General features: G+C 45.7%; 1 protein-coding gene across 1 annotated transcript in view; it reads left to right on the plus strand.

The window, feature by feature from the left end:
- LOC142579095 (cytochrome P450 3A14-like) overlaps positions 1 to 24,529 on the plus strand; it is a 42,280-nt gene that overhangs the window by 11,801 nt on the left and 5,950 nt on the right. Inside the window, exons 3-10 of the mRNA XM_075688962.1 lie at positions 63 to 115; positions 2,398 to 2,494; positions 3,435 to 3,560; positions 4,054 to 4,291; positions 6,037 to 6,167; positions 10,079 to 10,166; positions 11,191 to 11,260; positions 13,889 to 13,997. Coding sequence (XP_075545077.1) covers positions 63 to 115; positions 2,398 to 2,494; positions 3,435 to 3,560; positions 4,054 to 4,291; positions 6,037 to 6,167; positions 10,079 to 10,166; positions 11,191 to 11,260; positions 13,889 to 13,997 — 912 coding nt within the window. The remainder of the gene's footprint in view (positions 1 to 62; positions 116 to 2,397; positions 2,495 to 3,434; positions 3,561 to 4,053; positions 4,292 to 6,036; positions 6,168 to 10,078; positions 10,167 to 11,190; positions 11,261 to 13,888; positions 13,998 to 24,529) is intronic.

Genomic DNA, 24,529 nt, shown 5'->3' on the forward strand with positions numbered 1-24,529 from the left:
TCCAGTCGCACCGAGCACGTTGTTCGATAATACCTTAAGTGAATATTTTTTTTTTTTTGCAGGATCTCTACAAAGCTGTCGGAGGGTGGATTGAAAAATATGGCGACATGTTTGGGTGAGCTTTAACTAAGCAAACTATACTTAATTTGCATTCCACAAGAGTACACAAAAACGTAAAGAAGCTACCGGCGAACATTTACTGTGAATATCCGAAATTAGCAAAACAATCAGAAATAGATCAAACAAAGAAAACCTCACACAAGAAAAAACAACAGAAAAAGGATACAACTCAGCACCGCTAAGTTTCTGGCCGCGCTTGCATGAATGCGACAATGGCGCATCGCATGGCATTTCTGGCGCATCGCATTCATGTAAACAGTGGCAATGCGCTAGGAAGATGCGTTGCAGTTAATTGCGCCAGGCGAAGGTGGACTTAAGGGCGCGAGTCGACTCACGCGAGTGACGCCACGTTTTCGCGAGAGAATTGATGCGCTGCATGCAAACGGCCTCGCATCGCCTGTGCCAAATGCGTTTAGAAATACTGTGCGCTACTGTCGCGCTTTCCTGTGAACGCGGCTTTTGACAGCATACTTAGACTGTGACGTCTCGGCCGCTGCGCGTGAGTGCGATCCGCGCACGCACTCATTCACCAGTGATGTTTCTGCACCTCGTATATCTTCTATGATGTCGCGCACACTGTGACACAATCACGTGCGCTGAACACATCTCTATAGGGTTCCAGTTAGATACTTCCAAATAGAGGAACTCCACCCTCGAACGCTATAGAGGAACACGGCACCAATGGCGGCATAAAGCCTCTGTCTTCCAGCACAACAGCTCAGTGCTCTAATTATCAGGCCACGATCACACGAATGCTTCCCTGATGCCAAATCTGCTCTTTGACACGTGTGGCACGTGCGTCACGTGTCAGTTTCTCGCGTTCTTCTCTCGTGACAGCTAGCGCGTTGAGACGCTGGGTTAGATTGCATTGTCTTTGCGATCGCCCAACATTTTTGGTCAACGGGTACCTACAAAGTATGTGCACTTCGCCTATAATGCTATCGCATTAAAGGAATTACCTGTAACTCTATGGGCACGCTATGGGCTCTCCACGCACCCTGGACCGACGAAGCTGTTATGCGCCAATCACGAAACGCAACCGCCAGATTTTCACGAGGACGTAGCGCTTGGCATATCGACGACGGCGAGAGGAATCTCACTTCAACTGGGGCCGTATAACGTCAAAATATTCCAATATGTTTTTATTCCAATTTTCTGACGTCAAATTTGCGTAACCACGACGCAAGCATCAGGCGGTCACCCGCAGGGTCTCCTGAAGAAACCAATCGAATGCTCCTCTCGTCCATAGGAGGTCACTTTTTTTGCTTGAAAAACAACTAACATCGCCTGCACTGAGCGGCTTGTCTTTCCTAATTGGGTGACAAGAGGCGAGGAGCATGCGCAAGTGGAGAGGGATTCGATGGGGCCGAGCCACTGCCCTGAATATCTATAACCGGATGAACAGGGTGGTGCCGGCGTCTGTGATTCGTCCGTTTCTCTTACTCAGCTTGCGGTGGCTCGTCGAAAATTGCGGCGGCATGCAACGGAAGATTAAGAATGATGCTAAACCGAATCCTCAGCAAAGAAGAGTTGGCGGAACGAGGTCGTAAACATGCCGAAAGTTCTCGAAAACGTTACACGCAAAAAGTTTTTTTACACGCAAATAAACCCATGCTCTCCGGCAGGGGAGAGTAGCGAGTGCCGGAACGATCGGCGGCAGCCATCTTTTATTCCTTTCGGAACGGGGCTGCCTGCCGCTACTCAGAAGAAAATTCGGTTTGGTTCGGCATATTTGCCTCTTTAACGCGTATGCGTCACTTTGACGGGGTACGTTTTTGCGGTTTTGTGACGTCGCGTGACAGGCAGGTGAAGTGGGTGCAGCCCGAAAACGTTTGGCCGATAGCCGAGGGCTAATGGCAAAAAGGCGTCGAATCAGAAATAACTATTTTTGTTTTGTTCGGTCAAATTATGCATAATCAGTGTGCACACGTCATATCAGGTGGGGAGCTATCGCAGTTTTCGTGACATCACGTGACAGACAGGTGAAGTGGGGGTGGTCCAAACAAATTTTGACCAATCGCGGTGGGTTGATTGCAGAATTGGAATAGAAAAGTTTGGAATTGTTTTACGTTATAGCGCCCCTGGTTCATGCACGCACATGGCGATGTGCATATGTGTAGAATCTCGGTAATCCGCTAAAGGAAACTCCTCGTAAAATCTAAATCGTAAATCTCCTCGATTTGCTCCACGATTGTCTCGCATATAGAGACCAAACTGCCAAAACATCGTAATAGAAGTATAAGCTTGCTGCTAAAGCACACTTTTATGTTTTTGCAGCTTCTACAACGGGGATGTGCCGTTCGTCGTAACGCAAGACTTGGAATTGATTGAGCAGGTGTACGTGCGCAAATTTCAGAACTTCATGAATCGAGGCGTAAGTACCAGGCGCATGAAATAGTGCGACACTAAATGCTTTACTTTGCTCGCACATATGGCAGCTAATTCGACATTATCTATTTTTCATCCTTCTTGTTTTTTAAGAGAGACGCCGCAAAGAAAAAAAGAGAACATGCAAATCTGACGCTTACATTGGAATCAGTGTTAAGCGAAACTTTAATGTTTGAAGAAATTTGAAAGCAAACGTCATGCAAGTGCAAACCTAATGACATTAATTATTATTATTATTTGTTTCGAAAACATATATACATTTGACAGAAAAAGGATAGCTAGGATAGAAATGGTTGCACAAAATGATGCAGATTGAATGCTAGTTTACCGTCTTGTTAGCCGACTTCGATTTCCTTTCTCCAACTTTTTCACTTCTTGCCTCTAATTTTACTTGCCTATTGGGCACAAATGCATTGGTGCATACTGGTTGTGGGCCATTGGCCAAGCATGGGCAAATGCCAGGTGTCAAATACCCCGTTGCATGCACTCAGTGGCTTGGGTACTTGGCAAGACAGCACTGGCCAAGTGGGGGGGGGGGGGAAGAGGAAAAGAAAGCTTTGCTTTAAAACGAAGATAGCGAGCGGCTCATCGCAAAAAGTTAGTTTGCCTACAGAAGGTAAAAAAAGAAGAAGCAAGAAATTTTGTAGCAAGAAGGAAAGGAAGCCAATTTGTAGAGAGCACTAGTAGTAGTAAAAATTTGCTGCAGAAGCTTGCGCAAGCGCAAGAATTCTGTCAAGGAAGCTCAGTTTAACGTGCGCGGGTCTCATACCAGAAGCCACTACGAAGCTTTAAAATATAACTGACACAAAGAAAAAAAATACCTTAATGCAGTCGCGTTTGTTTTCGTACGCAACACTAGTTTCTTCTGTTTGTTTCCCGTATCCTGAATGTCGCTAGTCTTCACCAAACTCTTGTTTCACTTGTAGCTGACGATGATGACGGACCAGATGCACCCGTTCCTCGGCAAGTCCATCATTCACGTGAACGCCCCCATGTGGAAGAGCATTCGAAACTCTGTCGCGTATGGTTTCAGCGCAGCGAAACTGAAACAGGTATGAAAATGTTCTGTTCTGAATAAGCTTCGACCACGCTTCTTAAGATAAGCTTCTTAAAGCTAACGTTTTACAATGAAGCTTATCACCGGCGCCAGTAAAACTAGCCAAAGTACATTTAACAGCACGTAAAACGCCAGAATTTATGTTTTTTACATCTTTAACAGCTATTGCTGTAACCCTGAAGACAGTAAGGAGCTGGCTTAAGATGACTTGTTAAGGTCCGTACCGCAAACGGCGCAAAATGAAGTAAGCAGACGACACAAGCGACTGGGCACTTGTGTCCTATGCGCATTCGTTCGTGTATTCTGCACTAAATAATAATCTGAACAGCATATTTCTTGAGTTGTTATGATATTTCTGAATAACCTACGTATACTTTTTCTGCACGGCTCAAGAATTGTTTTCTCTGTCTTCTTTTCTCTCGTCTCAGCACAAATGTTTGAAGTAACGCGCATTAATTAAGCCAGATAGTATCATTCTCGCCTGACAGATGATGCCATTTTTCGAAGAAGATGTCAACTTCCTATTGAAATCCCTGGAAAAGAACGCTGAGACGGGAGAGGAGGTACAAATGTATCGCAAGTACGAACAGCTGTCCATGGACTTCGTGGCCCGAGGGGCTTTCGGCATTGACGAGCGTTTCCAGGAAAATCCCGACCACCCGCTTTTCGAAATGGCGAGGACCACTTGCTGCAAGATCATGACTGGTCCTTTTCACATGATCGCACGTAAGGGAATATTAACTTTCGTTCTAAAGGGTATATATACGCTTGCAATATCGTTAGTAGCATTAACAGCAGGAACAAATCACAGAAATGTTTGACAGAAAGCGAGCTGCTTCAGCTTTATCTAAACTGCGTTGAACTGTACAGTTAAACAAAAGAACTAGAGAAGAGATGCTCAACACTGCACAATTAATAATTGTGTATTTACGGCACATTACGCTACCACAAATGATTCTGGTTGTGTCCAATTGATATTTGTAAACAGTGCATCGTTCTTACATATGCTTGTGAGCGAGGATGGAGGAGGTTGGTAGCATTCATCCATTCAGCTTTCCCATTCTGGCTGTCACGAAAGCTTTCACTGGGTCGAGCTCGGGGTTTTGAGTGGAAGACGCAATGAGAAGCGTCGTGGTTGAGGCATGCGAACTCATTTCGACCCCCTGCGGCTCTGAAAGGTGGAGCCAAAGATCGGCACGCGAGCGTTATGGCTTTTCTCCTCCATGAGAATGTGGCCGTCGCAACCGGGAGTAGAACTCTGGAACTCATGCTCGGCACCAGAGTTCCATACCTAGTGAGCCACTGCGACGGGTGATTGATGTCAGCCTCAAGCAAAATCTCACACGCCACGCCGCACCTTGTAGCACTCTTGCGATCTAGTGCACTATTAATGTGGTACAGGATGATTCAAATGCGTGTTCGTGAAAGCCGAATGATTCTAGCCAGAGGCATCAACCGTACAGAACCCACGTGCATTGTTTTCTGTAGTAAGCTTGGCAACCTGAGCTATTGGAGTTATTGGCGATAATACCATATTTCCTTACGTAAGGATCGCCCCTCGTATAAGGCCCGATTCCCCATTTTGAACACTCAGAAAAAAAAATGTTACATGAAGCTTCGCGTGCATACACGCGTACTAGACAATTCCCGCAAGCTGCTACAAGATTGTACTAGTCGGTGCGCGAAAAATCAGACGGTGAGTGTAAACGTGCTGATATAGTGGGCCACCAGCGGTTTTATTTATTTACATAACAGACTGGGTGCCGTTCCAGGCTTCAGTGTGCAGCCATAGGCCGCTTCGTGCAAGCCCCGCTCCCTATAAGAATATTAAAGAAAGCCCGCGTTACAAGAGTAAATACGGTATGTTCTAGTTGAGGTCTGCGCGCGTGCGCAGTAGCACCTCTACAACGGTGCACTGTCAAAGGTATGGAACATTGGTATGGTAACATTGGTGTCTTTGGTATGGAACATGGTCGACCTCATCAAACCTGGCAGATATGCCGAAGGACGAATAAAAAGATAGTAAATATTATTGTAGCATAAAAAACGAAAATAAAAGAAGCTTTGCGTTCTTTATGACGGTTGTGAGATTCCGCCGTCTACATCATTCGTTTCCTGCCGCCTGTGTGTATCCCGGATGCTCTAGCAATAAAAGGTTTTGGGAAGGGAGGTTTTACGTGGTGTATATTTTCGTGTCGATGTGAACATTCACGTAAATTCAGTTTGGAAGTTGTCACAGGATGGGCGACCCGTGCACGCTAATGGAAGCCTTGGTACTAAGCGTGGACAGGAAACACACCTTAACTATCGTCTTCTTGGAGTCTGCTATACGCAGAACTGTAAGTTTGAGAGTTTACAGACACATAGTTTACAGACCACGTCTGTAAACTATGTGTCTGTCTGTCTAAACTATGTGTCATATCCGACCACAAGAAATGCCGATGCACTTTTCCGAAATTTTTTCCATGTAGAAAGCACCACAAGCCTGGGACCAGTTATCAAACTAGTTTGCTGGCTTTCACTTGCAATCGGAGACTTCGTGTTCGACATGATAACAGCTAACACTGCAAAAGTAATCGAGAAGAGAAAGAAGGATCCGTCGGTAAGCAACAAAATTGTCTTCGCCAGATGCAGGGCTATACATTATACGTATACGACTTAAAAGGTTAACAGCGCACACGGACGGAAGAACAACTGTACACAGCAATTCTATCTGTCGCCACGTGTGTGCGCTGTTAACCCTTTAAGATGCTTTACCACCAAGCCATCCATGCGTACATTACGATACTAGCAGATGTCTTGAGCCCTTAGAGCGCATGTAAAAATGCCTTGTCATGGTCGCTGTGCTCTTATTAGCGCCAGATTTGCATGAGAACTATCAGTTTTATTTATATTCCGACTGTGAAGCTGGGAAAAGTGTAGGTTCCGAATAGGGTACAACAATCTAGCCCATAACTCCCTATTCAGTTTGCCTCAGTAAAAATGAAAACGTGACGAAATGATTGTGCATCTCATTTTAATGCCATGTCTCTGTATCGCCGTAAGGTGCCACATCGGCTACATTATTTAAATTAAATAAAACAAAATTTTTGATTTCCTTGATTTCTATCGTACTGATCGAACATGAGGTGCCTATCTTTTGTAGGGGTGCACACCTATATATAGAAAACAATGACCCTTCGCAAATTGCATTTTCTTGCGCACAAGTAATATATATATATATATATATATATATATATATATATATATATATATATATATATATATATATGCATATACAGGCTGTCTCAGGTAACTTGGATCACGATTTTAAAAATACTCAAGCGCTCTAGAGAAATCGTAGCGACTACATAGCAGCTGAAGTCGTATGTACTTAAGGCCAGTATTTCTTTCATCACGAATTATTACCTAATTAATTACTTTTATTTAGCGAACTTTTTAATTATTGCTTGAATCGCGAACATATAAATTACAAAGTTGTTGGGCACCTCAAATAACCTCCGAATAAAGCATTTCTTTAGTGCTCAGCTTTGCCTTGTTGGTTTTCACGAGAAAAAAACAAAAGCGCGCGAAACATCCAAAATAGGAGATAGATACGCGCTCGTGCGCCGCTACTCAAGCGCTCCCAAGCGAATAGCCACGGATACACGGCTTTACTAGCGGCGGCTGCACGATACAGGACTTCACGCTATGTGATGGTCGCGGCATCAAGAGAACACGCCACTGACGCATTGATAAGCGTTGCGGAGCCTTGTACGGTGCGGCGATAAGAGAATGCAGCCGCATATCTTTCAATGGTTGCTTGTAGGCACTTGAGTAGCGGCGTGCGAGTGCGCATCTCTTTCGTATTTCCCGGGCTTTTGTGTTTTCTTGGAAAAAATAACCAGGACCACATCAGCACGAAATAAATGCTTGATTCGGAGGTTATTTAAGGTGCTCTACAACTTTGTAATTGGTACATTTGCGATTCAATCAATAATTAAAAAGTTCACAAATTAGAAGTGATTAAGTAATACTTCCTGATGAAAAAAATGCTTGCCGTAAGTACATACGACTACGGCTATATGCAGTCGGTATGATTTCTCTAGAGCTCTTGGGTATTTTTAAAATCTTGGTCCAAGCTAGCTGGAACACCATATATATATATATATATATATATATATATATATATATACTGTTAAATTGGGAATGATCGTCCCAATTTAACTTCCGAAAACCACTGTCAGCGTATCTTTCTGCGGAGGAAAAAAGAAGGTCTTTAGTAGGAGCTTGTACCAGTGAACAAACGCATTGTGCTTCATTCCAAAATACTATAGCCTATGGTAAAGAAAAAGAGAAGGTCACGGTGTATAGTTAACTGTATGTGAGGACAATAAGATTTTCGAAACACATGAAATTGTTGCTTGGTCTATTTCCTCCTTTTACTTGCGTGCCATAAATGGTATAGACTTGTCTCGCACAAGAACAGGCACCCACATCATTAACATTCGCAGAGTTGCCTATACACGTGTCTTCTCGACAATCATTCGTAGCTTCTCTAAGAGTGCGAATACGAGCTATTATTAAAAGAATGTCTGCTTTAAAGCATCCGACTACAGAGACGGGGAAGAAGCCATGTGAGCACGGGACTAGGTTTAGGCAGTAAGGTGAATGGTAACAACAAAAAAGGAAAAAAAAAACGCTATATTTTGAAAGCGAAAGTTCGGGCACGTGTAGGATAGCCCTGGACGCAGCAGAAGAGCGCATTACCCGCCACTGCATGCACAAACGATTTCCACCGCGGCTGGTCCGAAAGATAACCTCTAACCCTCTCGCACGGCTCCAAGTTGTAGCAACCGGCGTGCATGTCTGCTACATTGGGAGCCACCCGAGCGCAATTGAATGAAAGAACGTTCTTTGTGAGCTTTTATGGAATCCCACTTGATCGCCTTGGCTTGCCGCCAGCTAAGCGGACGCCTTGTTACGCTCGTACTTGTGTGCACTACGTGCTCTTGCGTATGAGCGAGCACCGAACATAACCTCCACAAGGATTGCAGCATTCACCTAAATAGGTTGTGTGGAGGACATGTTTGCTTCTATCGTGTACGAGAAAAACCTAAGCGCATGGCTGCGGCTAATTTCATTTACTTGCTTATGGTGTTTTCTGGCACAGAAACCCCGCCTCCTATATGGTTATGAGACATATATATTTAAACTAGACTGACAGCATCCACGGAAGAGGTCTTTGTTCTTACATAGTTATCGTCTGACGATAAGAAAGTAGTGTAGGCTAATTAGGCGCTGCGTATTTGTAAGATCCCCGCTGTGTCACTTTTAATCATGAAGCCAAACAGAAAAAAAGAATCATTATTTGCAGAACATTATGCAAAATTGTTCACAGGCAATGCGAAATGACAGTACTATACTTAACGAATAAAATGCTATTCAGTGGAACCCGTGGTTCTTCACGCGGGTGCACCGCCAACGAACGTCGTTTGGGACACTATACAGTTGGTCACACATCTTCACACTATCGCTTTTCGAGAAGCTGCGCAAGAACCATGGGCTCCCCTATTCGTATTTCACTATGGTACGGTATGAAAAACTTCATTGAGGTCCTTCAGGTCGCGCTAGATTCCCAGTTCAGTAGAGTTTGCTATATGGCACATACCGACCGTATTATTGCGCTCAGCAGTTACGAGCTAGGTACTGGGATATCCCTACAACATCACGGCTACTTCTAAAATCACACTCGGTTACTCGGAAACAAACGTAAAACCTAGGCTAAATTTGCTCGCCTGCAAGTGCACAAGGGAGAACAGTGCACAGTGGCGTTGAAGCGAAAACTTATCTTGATCGTTGCTTATGTAAACATTACTTCAGTTGTATGACTGCAGTTGCTAGGGGACGTCAAATAGTATATGCATTGCAATAAAAATTTTGGCGCAGTCATTGCTTTTTTTCTCGCTCATACAGCTCACACAAGTTCAAGATGTTGGAATATTCCAGTATGGGTTCGTAAAACTTCGAAAGTTCTGCTTCGACGTGAGACTTAACATTGCTGGCACACCGAAAAAGATGATTGTAAACTTTGCTACATGCTTTAGGAGTATCTCACAATATAATTCCTTTGTTCTAGACCAACCGACGTTTTTCATGGCCCCGGAGCGCAACCTCTAACGCAGCGTAGCGTAAAAATAAAGATATCAGCCATGCATGGAAGTTATGAAATGCCGCCATCGTCGGTTTACCAGCTGTATTGCAAGTTACTTGTCTGGCAGTTCAAAGGATGGCGAAAGCCTACTTGTGCCTACACACTTGGTACGGCGCAATAATCGAGATGAACGGTAACCGAGGGGCCCCATTATCATTAGCCACAGCCACATGAAGGCAACAGGCAATGAAGCCATAGCATGGTATAGAAGTACGTAACATATTGTTTCGTAACCGAAAGGCTTCTGTACAGTTCATCATCTTATTTCCGTAAGACCTTTCTGGTCGCAATATCTCGTCTCTTCTCTTTGATTGTTGTAGCTTCGAAAACCAGATATTCTACAAAACTTGCTCGATGCTGAGTACGTTGAGAGTCAAACCGGTGCGGCGCCAGAGAAAGGAGGAAACGGTGAGTTTTGCAACCTCTACAGTTTGTGAATTCCCTGCAGAGTGGGCGATCATAACGCAAAGGCGTATGTACATGGCACGAGCACGTTTCTGTCTTGGCGTTGAGGCCGTTGGTATGGTGAAAAAATTCAGGACCTGTTCCGATGTGGCGACTACGTAAAGCGCAAGTTTAGGCAAGCTTTGAAATTCGTGACGCTAGTTCGAACGAAAAAAAAACAGACAAAGGAGAAAACGAACAGCTGTCACGAAGACGGATTCTGCATCAATACCTGTAGTACAACTAGGAAAACGTGAACCACGGCTAAGGTTACGATGCGTCTTATTGATAACACGATAACAACCTACTCGATAACTAATGACGGCCGACGTGCACGGTACTTTATTCTGAGCTGCATTGTGACACAATTGAGTCAGACTCAGATTCAGTATGTTTCGGCCAGAGCTCCCTGCGCCACTCACATTATTCGGCGTTTGAAGTTTATCAGTGAATTAAGGTTGCTAATGAGGCTTTTTGGATTGGATTGACGGTAACCAACAAAACTCAGTGCCAAAAGTAAGGACACAGAAAGAAGTGCGCGATAGGATCGCGAAATGACATTGCTCGAGTCGTTCACTCCTTCGTCCTGCACCCTGAATTTTGTTTGTTGACATCAGGTTGATATGGGCAGCTTCACCAATGACTGCTATGCGAAGTGCCATCAGCACGTGTACTATCCGCCTCTGTAACAACGCGGAAGTGCGTGGCGCAGCTCTCGCCCGTTGTAGCTCAGGCTGAGCGCGATAGTTCGCTTAATCGTTTATCCCATCGCCTTGCAGCGATATTATGGATTAATTATTATTCAGACTTCGACTCCTTTCTGAAGTGGTTTCTATAACATGAGACAGCACTTGTTTACGCAAGATGAACTTTAATTTGCCATAAATATCGTCATAATTAAGGCACACATAGTACGACAAGTGTCTCATTCATTGTGAACATTGTTGTTTTCCCTGGATTCTTCCTTGTTTTTTTTTTTCACATTCAGGAGTCCCCAAAACAAGAGCTTTAACAACGGAAGAAGTAATAACTAGCGCGGCCACTTTGTTCATAGCTGGGTAAGTGAAGAGAAAGAATGAGTTTGCTATTGACAGCACTAACGTGAACTAGGCATACTTGCCAAACACGATGAACAAAATCATTTTTGCTTTTTAAAGTAGTACACCTTATTATCGGTGGTATTGCGAAGTACAAGAGAAGGCGTCTGAATAGACGTTTGCAACACTTGTGGCTCCACAGAGTCCACGATTCCAGAGATGACTTCTCGTATGATTATTGTTCATTGTGTGCTCTTATGTTGCGGTGTAAGCTGTATTGTGGTGGTCTCTACTTTCCTCTTCTCCTTTCTGTCATACGGACTGCATTGGGCTTGTATTCTAGCTTGCGAAGTGGGATCGTGGAGCTGTGTCCCCCTTACGTGTCACGCCGACTTGGAAACTACTCGCGGAAACGTGTTTTTGAGTGCTTTATGTACAGCTGGGAGATTTTTCTCAGATTGTTTATAGCTTTATTGCATGTAGGAGCACAGAAATAGCCGCAACTTGTAAGAGGTGTCAACTTATCCTTACATCGACTTATTTAAAAGAAAGCAGGCCTAAAGGAAATCAAGTTTAGAAAGAGAAATGGTGCTATGCAAGCCCCACCACAATCCTTTAAGTTGACGTAAGTTTATACAGATTGGTATTAACCACAAGGCAAACAAAAAAGGCAAGCAATCTGCGCAGAAATAAATTGTAGAGGGTGTTGAACAGTGTAAACGCTTTAGCATAGGACGTTGCCGAAAATGACATACTCAATTATATTTAATGAAACTAAATAAATCAAAGCTGTAGACTAAAAGCGACCAATGAAGCTCGAAAAACTGAAGAATCTGTGAAACGTGCTATCGTTATTGATGTAGATCCTTTTCTCTTTCTTTTTGAAGTAGCTCTTTGCATTCATCGCGAAAACTGTTTAATTCGTCTGTATGTTTATTTAGCAGCTTGTGATTGTCCTTCAATCGATGAATCTTTTCGTATAGTGAAAAGAAGCCGGTGGCAGAATATATTCCAACACCTCTCAGTGCATCCATAAATTTCAGGGAGGGGAGGAGGAGGGGACGTGTTCGGTGCGTTCTTTAAACTTTGCGTCCTCTAAAAGGTCCTAATTGTCCTTAAGTATAGTTGATAAGGTATTACGAAAATAATCCTTGCAGAGTATTCAGACTGAACATAAAGATTATCTGTGCATTTTTACTTTGTATCGTAATTCTCACTTAAGCGCCCAACTTGAGGAGGTGCTGCACAGACGTCCCCTGAGCCTTAGAGACAGTCAGGGCGCGGTATCGGCTCGCTCTGACGGTAGATTTGATGCAGCAGGGAAGGACAGTGTGGCGAGTCGAGTGGATTACGAATCATGCCTATCTCTAGAAGTGCGACACGCCGGCAGAATCCCGATAGAATACATTGCGGCAATAGTGCGGTACGTGTAACGTTTCACACTGCGATCGTGCGAGCAGCAAGTCGCTGACTTCGACGCCCAGCAGGAAAACAAAGATATATGGCAGGGCTGTACTCGCCGGGTTTCACCGAAGACGGCGAGGCTAAGAACCGCGGTGCCAAGACGTGTGCGCTGCGAAAGTTGTCTGGGAACGTAATCCCGTGTCGCAATTCTTCAATATTATCGCAGTGGCGCGTGAGTATCGCAAGCAGGTAGTCGAGAGAAGGAACGTCGCGAGACAACGCCTAGAGTGGCTAGCAAGACGGGTTCTGCACTTGTTGCTACTGTAGCTCGAGACAGATGAGAAGTATTCCGTTCTCGAACGAACCCAGAATTTCATGTCATGAAAAGTGCTACTTATTGTAAATAAATGATCAGTACGAGTAGAGAATTGTAACTTCCCACCCACCATGCATTTACTGTATAACCATGTGACTACTGCCTTACCACGACTTCAGTGCGTCATGAATAGTGTGTACGTCAAAAAGTACGGGAGAGAAGACGAATTTTAATATGGAGGGTTAAATAAAGCAACTTGCTTGGCCAAACCCCCTCAATGTTGGCGACATGTCTGTCATATGTGAATAAAGCTGCAGCATGAATAAACAAATGTGAGGGGGAAAAATAAAACGAAAAAAAGCACGAGTTTTTGAAAATGTCGTACGCCACTCAAAAGCACCCATAGATGCGCGTACTTTGTGGAACGTTGTTGCGTTCTTATTAATGCTTTATATTTATAGAAGGCTGTGAGCATTTCTTCGGGAACGTGATGGTGTACTTTGGAACTGCGCAAGGAATTGGCTATAAGTGCATGGTTTGTACGGCACGGAAGTTCTTACGATAGTTCGAGGGCAAAATTAATCTGGGCGAATAACTGCAAGGAATAAGGATATTGCATCGGGGAACGAGAGTTGCTGTCGTTATTAATGGAGGAGGCCGCAGGAATATAGGCCACCGGATTCGGCCCGCTTATCATAATCTTGAGAATGAATCTTGAGTGACTAAGAAATGCAGGAATAAACAAAATGAGCCAGCAAATTAAAAGAAAATGCATTAAGAAATAGTACCTCTAATTAAGTAAAATAATAATTTGCTCAATGAATGCATTGAAAGATCTCTAATTGTTCGAAAATATGCACCGGTTTACCGTCCAAGGTCCCATTTAACCTAAGATCGGTTGCTAACACCTTATCTGCACTTCAACGCAGGTACGAGACTATAGTCACCAGTCTCAGTTACCTAACGTTTACGCTCGCAAAATACCCGGACATCCAAGAGAAAGCACGCCAGGAAATTGAAGATGTCATCTCACAGGGGGTAAGTGAATGAACGGCGTGGAGCGCCATGTGAGCTTGCACTGTCTCTTGCGTTGTAACGTACTTTTGTCGTAATTACCGGTTACTTATTGACCAGATGGCGCTGGTGTTCTGCCTCGGTTTTTTTTAAGAGCAAGTGTAGGATGTGACTCTCATCACATCAGGAAATCTGGAGCCAGCAGCCCACAAGGACAATGTGGGTCTCTTCAACGCCTACGCAACCTAGCAAATACGCCGCACGTTCATGTAGTAGCTGGCCAAAATTTTTTTACTTATTTTTATTTATCGTACCTTGAGGTACAACAAAGAACATTCAGTAAAAGGCGACAGTCAGAAAATACAATGAAGGGAAGAAACAGTAAGGAAATCACATAAGTACATATAAACATGCTATAAAAAGAATAGAAAAACGAATACAATTAAAATAAAATTATGCCGAGACACCTAAAAAGGTACCTCAGTGCGAAAGCTCGAGCCTACAGTTCTACAGAGACACATCATTCTACAGTAATTAGTCATGCAGAGTGTGCAGTACTTCACGAAAAGCATGCCGGTTGGATAACGTAGCTCTATCATAGGGGACGCGGTTGCACATGGCGACGTCAGGTGGATTTAAGGCTTTTGATATGCCGAAAACACGCATGGAGCTGAACTTGTTATGAGTACGGCTTGACGCGCGTTCGGGTGTGCGAGGCGGCAGATAGTGTGACGTGTCACTGTAGAGATGCCGATGGGACAGAAGACGTAACAAGGAGACAGTTCGGCGCACATGTAGTATCTGGAGTGAGATGCCTAGCATTTAACTGGGTTACGCTGGCACAACGGGCATAATTACGAGAAATAAACCGTGCGGGTCTGTTTAGAACAATTTCTTGCCTGCTAATAGTATTGATGAGGCGACCAGACAGACAAAAAAAATTCAAGTTACTCACGAATGAATGAAAGATAAGCTAATTTGCGTACACTGTAATGAGAATTACGTAGGTTCCTACGGAGGTATGGTAGTGTTTTAGATGCTTTAGAACAGATAGCAGATATACGCGTGCTCCATGGGAGATCCAGTGTTACATGAACACCGAGGTATTTGTATCATGAAGCGCTGGTAACAGCGGCACCATTTATTTTAGGTAGGAAAAGTCGACGTTAGTGCGCTTACGGCTGAAGCAGAGCACCTTGCATTTAGATTAGTTCATGGACATCTGCCAGATGTCGCACCAGCTGCAAATTAGTTCAAGGTCATTTTGAAGAGAAAGGCGATACTCAAAACTGTCAATTGTACAATAAACAATGCAGTCATCAGCGAACAGCCTAACAGACGAAGATAAACAGCAGGGTAGGTCACTGATGTACATCAAAAACAATGAGGGTCCCATAACACTTCCCTGTGGTACACCGGATGTTACACCAGAAAGCTTTGAAGAGAAGTTATTTACTACGGTAAACTGCTGACGAAAAGAAAGTGACGAAGCCACTACATAGTTAATAGTTCAATCGAAGTGCGGATAATTTATAAAACAGACGACAATCAGCAACTTTGTCGAAAGACCAAAACTTGTTGCTGAGCTAGTTGGTTCATGACTCAAAAACAAAGGTTATGGCGCTAAGCAGACGAGGACGAAGTGAGACACAAACGACATGTACGGGTGGCAACTTCCAACTGTTTATTCACCAGAAACCACGCACTTTTTTACATGAAACCTAAATGCAAAATAATCATAGTAGAGATAAACTAACAGGGATGGTAGGAGCTAACACTCCTCGTAGGACATTGATATTTACTGAATTATGATTGCAGGTACAAATGAGCACGCGTTTATTACAGGCGTAATCCGAGTACTCAACCAAATCGGGCAGCGGCAAGTGTTAATCTCTTAGTGACGATTACAGGCTATCATTTATGAATGACATTCTTTTTATCACTTAATGCTAGTGCAGGCGTGCTAACGCACTTATTTTTTGCTCTGTTTATGAATGAAGCCTAGAGTATCTTTCTTTCAGTGCGGTTTTTTGCTTTCCTTAGAAAAGTCGTTTTGTCCAGGGGTTCTGAAAAAAAATCTAAAAAAAGCGTAATCACTTTGTTTGTTACTGCTAGTGTTAAAATGAAGATCCGTTGTGAGTTCGAATAACTATGAATCGCATGATTAACCCTTCCTAGAACAGTATTGCTTAGAAAAACAGAAAAGAACAGTATTGCTTAGATTGAAGGTGTTGATAGGTATGTGACGCTGTAACGTGCTCAAGTAGTTTGCAGCAAATACATGTTAGTGACACTGGTCTATAGTTTGCAGGTGTGCGCTTGACACCACTTTTGAATATCAGTATAACCTTAGCCATTTTCCAGTCTTTAGGCAACTGTCCAGATATCGATGACTGCTTGAAAATATGACAGAGTTTGACTTAGGCAACTGTCCAGATACCAATGACTGCTTGAAAATATGACAGAATTTGACTGGAAATAAGAGAGGTATGTTTTACTATCTTCGAATTAATAGTGTCAATTCCTCATGAAGTAGACATTTTAAGAAGATGAATGAAATTGACATTGCTCTTCGGAGTGACCTCGATTTATGCCACGAATGTAAAAAATTTCATCAAGTACAAGGGGTACATTAGAAGAATCCTCGTTGGTAAATACAGAAAGAGCAAGAGAGAAAAAATAACGCATTGAATACGGTTGGACAGTGTTCGTCGGGAAGGGGAGAGTCTCGCTCGTGTAAAGTGATGCTACTAGCAGAGTTATCAGGGGCAGTGGCTGCCCAAAACATTTTCGGGTTATTTTTGAAAAGAGAGGGCAAATCTTGAGAAAAGTATTTATTCATTGTAGTGCATAAGGCTTTACAGTAGGTTCACAAGGAATCCGTGTACGCGTCCCAGGAAAGGGAACGAATAATGCACTTAGCCTTATTGTACAAACACCTCTTTTTGTTTCTCAGTGGTTGGAAATGCTTACAACCATGGGTTTCTGCTATCATTTTTTAATGACAACTAATGGAACAACAGTTGTGACGAGTTATAAAATTTTAGTTTTGAATGGAACACAGTTATCATCTACATACCGCGAATTAAACGATAGTTGAAATATTAGATTATAAAAACTCTCAAAGTCCTTGTTTACACTGCTGTAGTCAGCTTTACTATAATCTCGGATGGTTTTACCAGTGTTACCACTAAATTATGGTAGAATAGTAATTTTAAATTGTAGTTGCTTGTAATCACTCAAACCTTCAGTACACATTACCGGCCCTGTAGTCCAGGTACATTTTTTTTACTAAGTCCAGGATGTTGATTCCGCTAGCATGCTCGTCAACTACTTGGGATAAATGATAGTCCAGTGCTGAGTTTACAAAGTCGGTGAAAACGCGACAGGAAGACTATAGAGCCAACGAGTCAATTGATGGATAACTGAAATCATCCAGAAGGTAAACAATATGTGCCTTAGAAGGTTCAATAGCACAAGATATTGTCATGCAGGTCTTGTACAAACCACAAAGCGGCATCGGATGGCCGATAGCGTGCTCCTAACAACAATATAACGGAGGAGACAACACATGTGGCCGAAGCAATTTCAGCTCTAGCGAAAGCATTGGTTGAAAATGAGGGTAAAAAAACTTTTGACTGCTAAAAGGACACCACTTCCTCTTTTTCCTACTCGGTCACACCGGCAAATATTAAAGCCCCACCACTTGCCTGAGAATAGTTCTGCGTTTGTGACATCTGAATGAAGCCGTGTTTCAGTTAGTGCCAAAATGCCCGGTCTACTATCGTCTATAGGTACGCGCTCAAGTAATCACGTTTCGGCAGCAGACTTGGAATCTTAGTGAATTCCACAGATAACGACGGCACAGAGCACGCTGGCCGTGTTATCACTGTTGCATGCAAATACCTTTCTGTAGCTATGTGGTTGATAGCACAACGCCATAAGTCACATGGTCAAACATCTAGGTCTTATTATCCAAGCGCATTTCATCCAGTGATAAGTCGAAGAGTTTCTTGTTAGCCTTAGGAAATTCGATTAGTTTTCGCCTAGCTAGGAGAAAAGTCTTCACGTATGTGTCGAACGGACAGCTTGTGTCCAACGGACAGAATACCTCGTTTGACTTTAAGTTACCCGAACTTTGCAATTAGTGGTCAACATTTTTTCGCGGTGAAATCGGCCCAACTTATGAACAGGTTGAGACTGTTAGCTCAATGCCGTCACGAAGATATTCTTAGAACAGAAATTCTAGAACAGAAATTCTTAGAACAGAAATTCTAGAACAGAACAGTGGGCCTTTTGCTCCGACGCAGCCCAATCTTCACCTGGCCTATTACCTGTGGCAAAAATCAGCAAGTTGTTCCGTCGGGGACGGTTTTCCGCATCGTCCCATCCGAGCGCAAGAGAGTGCAGGCGGTCACATATTTCAAGTTGATTTGAGTATCGTGCATTGGACATCAATGTATACTATGCGCGTACAGATGCATGCTGTTACCAGGCGATGTGTGCGCTCTCTTTAAGGTGAAGCTTTCTTTGCGAGTCCTCCAGGAATTTCCTGACTGTGGCTGGATGGTGCTGTCTCACTCAAATTTGAAATAGCTCATAAAGAAAAAAAAATTCAAATTTAGCAACCGATGCTAGGATCGACTGCCGGACCCCCCGCACAGCAGCCCGATGCTTTAACCATCTGGCCAAAGTGTTCTTTTTTTGTCTGCTGTACTTATTTTTTGTATCAGCAAGGAACATAACGCTGATAAAGAAGCGCTCAAAAAATTTCTGTTAGCGCCTATTGTTATCGCTGGGGCCAGAATCATCTTTGAATTTTAACTGATGTAATAAAACGAGTCGAGAAATGCACCTCCATGGCGGAAGAAAAAAAAAGTCCTTTCGGCGTAGCAGGAACTTAACGCTTAAGCAGGCAAATTAAGTTATTTGCATTAACCAACCTTTACTTATTTCTTTCAATGTTCTATTTCATTAACATTCGTTACTTGTAGGTTAAAGTTATACGCTAGTACAAGCCAAGGTCGAAACATTTGCGCTACGAACAGATGACGCAAATTCCCGCAGCATGGTGTGCACTATGTGCTAAACTTTATTCTAATTGAAAAGGGTATAGAAAACTGGGTAAGTTGGTATTGGCGCATGGCTAATAACAACAGCGCACTGTGAACGAAGACGAAGGAAGACATAACAGCGCTTGTATTATGCAGGAGTGCGGATGTTTTCATGTCGGCTCCGGCTTTCTCAAATGTTATCGCAGATTTCTCTGTGATTAGCGACCTAAAGATTTCACCAAACGATTCTTGAAGTTCTCGGGACTCTGTGGACACCTCGCTTTAAGGTGAGACTTTCCATTTTCCTGAGAACCGCACCTTTTCTCCACCCGCCACGTCGCCGCCACGCTAAGCCTAGCTGGCCGGTCGTTAAGCCTCCGACTGCACCGACTGGGTCTCGGCGGCGTGTCCCGCCTCGGCGCGCGGCGTTTACATCTCCTACCAGAGTGATCCCGCACCTCTGTCTTCGCTATGGAGATCCAGGTCGCCGGCCAGGATATTTCGCCAGATGAAGTGACCGCCCAGTCTGGCTGGCTCACTGCACGATCCCGCCGCTCAAAACGCGGCACGGACAACTTGACCCCGGCCGATGAATCATCTCAAGCCCCAAGTAGCCGGCCCCGCTCTCGGGTGAGGCAGCCCGTCAAATCTCAAGTTTTGAAGGCGGGCCGCATGCCGCCGCTTCCGACGGAGGATATCAAGATTGTCATCCGCCCCAAGGGCGCCCTTCATATAGCCAAGATCGGCAATCCCGTGGTAACCACCGCCCTTCTCCAAGCAGCCAACCTCACGGACGAAGAAAGCTCAGGAGACACTGTCTGCCCGAATACGCAACAAAACATCGTTGTCGTCAGCACACCTCGCCCGGACCATGCAGACCGGTACGCTGGCATACGCTCTATCCATGTGAACGGCGTCAACCACGAGGTCAATGCATACGAAACCGCAGCTGAGCACACGACGAAGGGGGTCATCCGTGGGATCCCACTCACGGAGACTCCCCAGCAGATCCACAACAAAATTGTCACTGCCCGAAACCCGACAGCCTTGGCAGCCAAGCGCATCGCTTCTACTACAACAGTGATAATCGCTTTTGACGGAGTGGATGTGCCTTATCAGGTCCGCTACGGTTCCACGTTACTCCCATGTTCGCTATATCGGAAGCAAATTGATATTTGTTACCAGTGTGGCCGCCTCGGACACCGTATGGACGTTTGTCCCTACCCAAATAACAAGATATGCCGGGGCTGCGGTGTCCGCAACCCCCCGCCGACCATAACTGTAACCCTAAGTGCTCGCTCTGTGGTGGTCCCCATCTCACCGCGGACAAAAGCTGTGCCGCTCGATATAAAACCCCGTACCTACCCTCCTCTTTCACCAGAAAACCCAGAAATAGCTCAGCTTAAGCGCGAGAACGCCATCCTACGCGATCTCCTAACTAAACTCTCGCAGGAGGTTAGAGACCTCAAACAGTCCCAAACACCAGCCCCTACACCTATCGCACAGAACGTCCCTGCCCCTAGTCAGGAGGCCCCCTCGACTCCCGCCCCCAAGAAGAGAGCCCTGCAAGATGGAGCCACGGGCCAGGTCCGCTCTGAAGTTAAAGACATGCTCATCTCACTTCAAACAACTATTAGCACTTTCCAACATGCACTGGACTCCATCCAGCAAGCCTTCATTGGTATTGTCCAACGCGTGACCAACCTGGAAACTCATATTCTCACGCCTCCTAGCCATGCCGCCCCCGTCTGCGACCCTTCCGGGACGCCGATGGCGACATCCACCATCTCCCATCATGGCTCACACTAATCAAGACGCCCTCATTTGGCAGTGGAACTGCCGAGGCTTTCACCATAAACAACCGGTACTCAATCAATACCTACGCCAACATACCCGCCGCCCGGATGCTATCCTACTTCAAGAAACCAACAACGCCCCGACCACGCTCCCCGGTTATCAAACCTTCCATACCACCCACCTTCTTCACCGGGTCTCCACCCTAGTACGGCGTCGTATTCCTGTTATTGAGCATGATCTCAATAGTCCTCACATCGAACATCTATTCCTCGAATTAATTCCCAATCGTAAACGGAAAGAATGCATCTTCCTTCTGAACATTTACAATAGCCCCAAGGATAAAGCAAGGTGTCGCTTCCTCACCCTCTTTAAGAAGGCTCTTCACGTAGCTGGAACGCACCCCCTACTCATCGGCGGTGATTTCAACCTCGCCCATACAGGCTGGGGCTACGTTCGCACGGAAGCTGCAGCTCGCAACCTCTGGCAAGATTACCACGACTTAGGCCTTACGCTCATCACGGATCCCTCCTTTCCTACATGCCTCGGTACTTCCACTACCCGGGACTCTACCCCCGACCTCACCTTCATCAAACATATCAACAATGCACACTGGACCAATACCCAGCAAGACCTGGGCAGCGACCATTATATCCTTGCTCTCTCTTTACCCCAACTCGCTGCCGCCCCTGCCCCCACTAAAGAATTCACCATTACCGACTGGGACGTTTTTCGAAAAAATACGCATAGGTTCTAACTCAGCAGAAGGCATTACCGACATTAACACCTGGATGCAAGCGCTACGCACTGATGTTCAAACGGCCACTCGGGTGGTAACTACAGATGCCTCAGTTGAACGCATGGATAGCCGCCTCGCCCATCTTCTGGAGGCTAAAGCCTCTATCCTAGCTCGATGGAAGGGGCAGCGCCTAAACCGTCGCCTCAGAACTAAGATCTCCAAACTGAACACAGTCATCGAGGAGCATTGTCAAACCCTCAGCCGGCAACAATGGACTGAGCTGTGTAACACGGTGGATGGACAACTTCATCGCCCTTCCTCGTGGAAACTCCTCAAACATCTGCTTGATAATACCACCACCCGCACCACCCAACAGGATCAGCCGCAGAAGCTCCTTTATACGGAGACCCTTAAGCAAGTTCCACAACAGGTGCTTGACTACCTCTTCACCAGATATATCTCCAGGGGACAAGTCAGTCCACACAGCAATTACATCGGTAGCCCCAACCCTACACTAGATGCCGATTTCAGCGTATCTGAAATACATGCCGCTCTACGCAAGCTTAACGGTCGTTCTGCTCCAGGGCCAGACAGGGTCACTAACAAAAGCCTTCGCAATCTCGATGACGAGTCCGTGTCTCATCTGACTGACTACATCAACGATTGCTGGCGCAGTGGTGCCCTTCCAGCCGCCTGGAAGACTGCCAACGTTATCCTAATCCCAAAGACTGGCAAACCATCTAGCCTCAATAACTTAAGGCCCATCTCCCTCACTTCATGCGTAGGCAAGGTGATGGAACACGCCTTCTTAGCACGCATCAACAGTCACCTCGAAGACAACTCTTTCTATCCCCACACCATCATTGGATTTCGCCCTCACCTTTCTACTCAAGACGCTATGTTGCAGCTCAAACATCAAGTGCTAAACGATCGTTCCCGTAACATGAAAGCCATCCTCGGACTCGACCTCACTCAAGCCTTTGATAACATTTCCCATGCAGCTATCCTTGACCAGGTCTCCAACCTCCACCTGGGAGAGCGAGCCTACAATTACATCCGTGACTTTCTCTCCAATCGCACGGCTAAACTCTCGGCCGGGGATTTACGATCAGACCAGCTTCCCCTTGGCAGCAAAGGCACCCCGCAAGGTTCAGTTATCTCTCCCATGCTCTTTAACTTAGTCATGATTGGCCTTGCCAAGCACCTACAGCAAGTCGACAATATCAACCATACCATCTACGCCGACGACATCACCATCTGGTCGTACCGAGGCAGTGATGGTCAAGTGGAATCAGCCCTCCAAACGGCGATTGACACGGTTGAAGCCTATCTCCAAGGGCCCGGACTGCGCTGTTCGCCGGCTAAATCGGAGCTTCTGTTATACAAGCCCATTCAGCGGGGTCGCCCTCCCAAACACCAATCTGATTACCGACCTTGTGACGCCATCACCCTACGCCTTCAAGATGGCAGTCCTACCCCACACGTCCCTAGTATCCGGGGTCTCGGTCTCACCATCTCTACCAACGGCTCCAACGCCTTGGCTCTCAACAAGATCTGTGCCCAATCGCAAAACACCCTACGACTTCTTAAACGTATATCTAACCGACGAGGAGGACTCAAAGAAGAAAGCCTTCTCCGACTCGTCCAATCCTTTGTCATATGCCACATTACGTACGTTGCTGCGTACCTCAACTGGTACCGGGCTGAGCAAAACAAGCTCGACGCCCTCATACGAGGGGTCTACAAGCAAGCACTTGGGCTCCCGCATTGCACCAGCACTGACCTCTTCAACCAACTGGGAGTTCACAACAACCTTTCCGAACTCATTGAAGCCCAACAACCATCTCAGCTTGAACGGCTCACCCTTACTGAAACGGGGCGCTTTATTCTGTCCACGCTTGGCTTCACCTACCATCAGCAACAGGGCCCCAAACAACCGATCCCGACCGACATCCGTAGCTGGATCTACATAGACCCTATCCCTAGAAATATGCACCCTGAATATAACAGGGCCCGGCGCCAAGGTCGGGCCGGAGCTATCATAAAAGCCCTTGCCCACGTACCTGGCGTCACATTTGTTGATGCAGCCCAATACTCCCATGGCACACGATTTGTGGCCGTCGCCACACGCGATGGAGCCCTACACCACGCCTGCAGCGTCACTACCCCCCCTTCCGAGACGGCTGAAGAAGTGGCCATCGCCCTGGCCACTTTAGATCCCACCTGTCACACCATAGTGTGTGACTCTCGCTCAGCCGTTACTAACTTCAGCAAAGGCCGTATTTCTCCGCAAGCTCTTCGCATCCTCTGCCAAGCACCACACTCTAAAGACAGCATAATCTCCCTAACATGGATCCCGGCCCATGCGGGCCCTGTCCACCCACACCTCCCCAATCTCAACGAGCTCACCCACTCCATTGCGCGAGGTCTAGTCAACCGCGCCGGAGTCACTGGAGATGAGTTGGACACCAGGAACAGTCTGACAACTTATAACGATCTCGTTAAGGCCTTTCACCTCAGTCGCCGAATCTTCCCCCCGCCTCACCCAAAGTTCAGCCGGGCGCAGGCTACCACCCTGCGTCTACTACAATCAAACACGTACCCTTCACCCGCCCGCCTCCACCTTATATTTCCGGACGTCTGCACTACCCCCAACTGCCGGTGCTGTGGAATTCACCCGGCTACGCTTCCGCATATGCTATGGGAGTGCCCAGCACAGTACACCCAGACTAACACCACGACTCTCTCGTCGAGGTTGCATGAGGCTCTGCGGAGCTCCGCCCTCGACGACCAAACCTGGGCGACCCAGCACGCCCGCGAGGCGGCGGCGAGGCAAGCCCTCCACGTCCCTTCGTGGGAGGCTTAGGCCCGGCCACCATAAAGTGCTGGTTCTACAATAAAGGTTTATTCCTCCTCCTCCTCCTTCGTCTTCGTTTTCAGTGGGCTGTTGTTAGATTTATTCTAACGTT

This window comes from Dermacentor variabilis, chromosome 4 (assembly GCF_050947875.1).
Source record: "Dermacentor variabilis isolate Ectoservices chromosome 4, ASM5094787v1, whole genome shotgun sequence".
NCBI classification, from domain to species: domain Eukaryota; kingdom Metazoa; phylum Arthropoda; class Arachnida; order Ixodida; family Ixodidae; genus Dermacentor; species Dermacentor variabilis.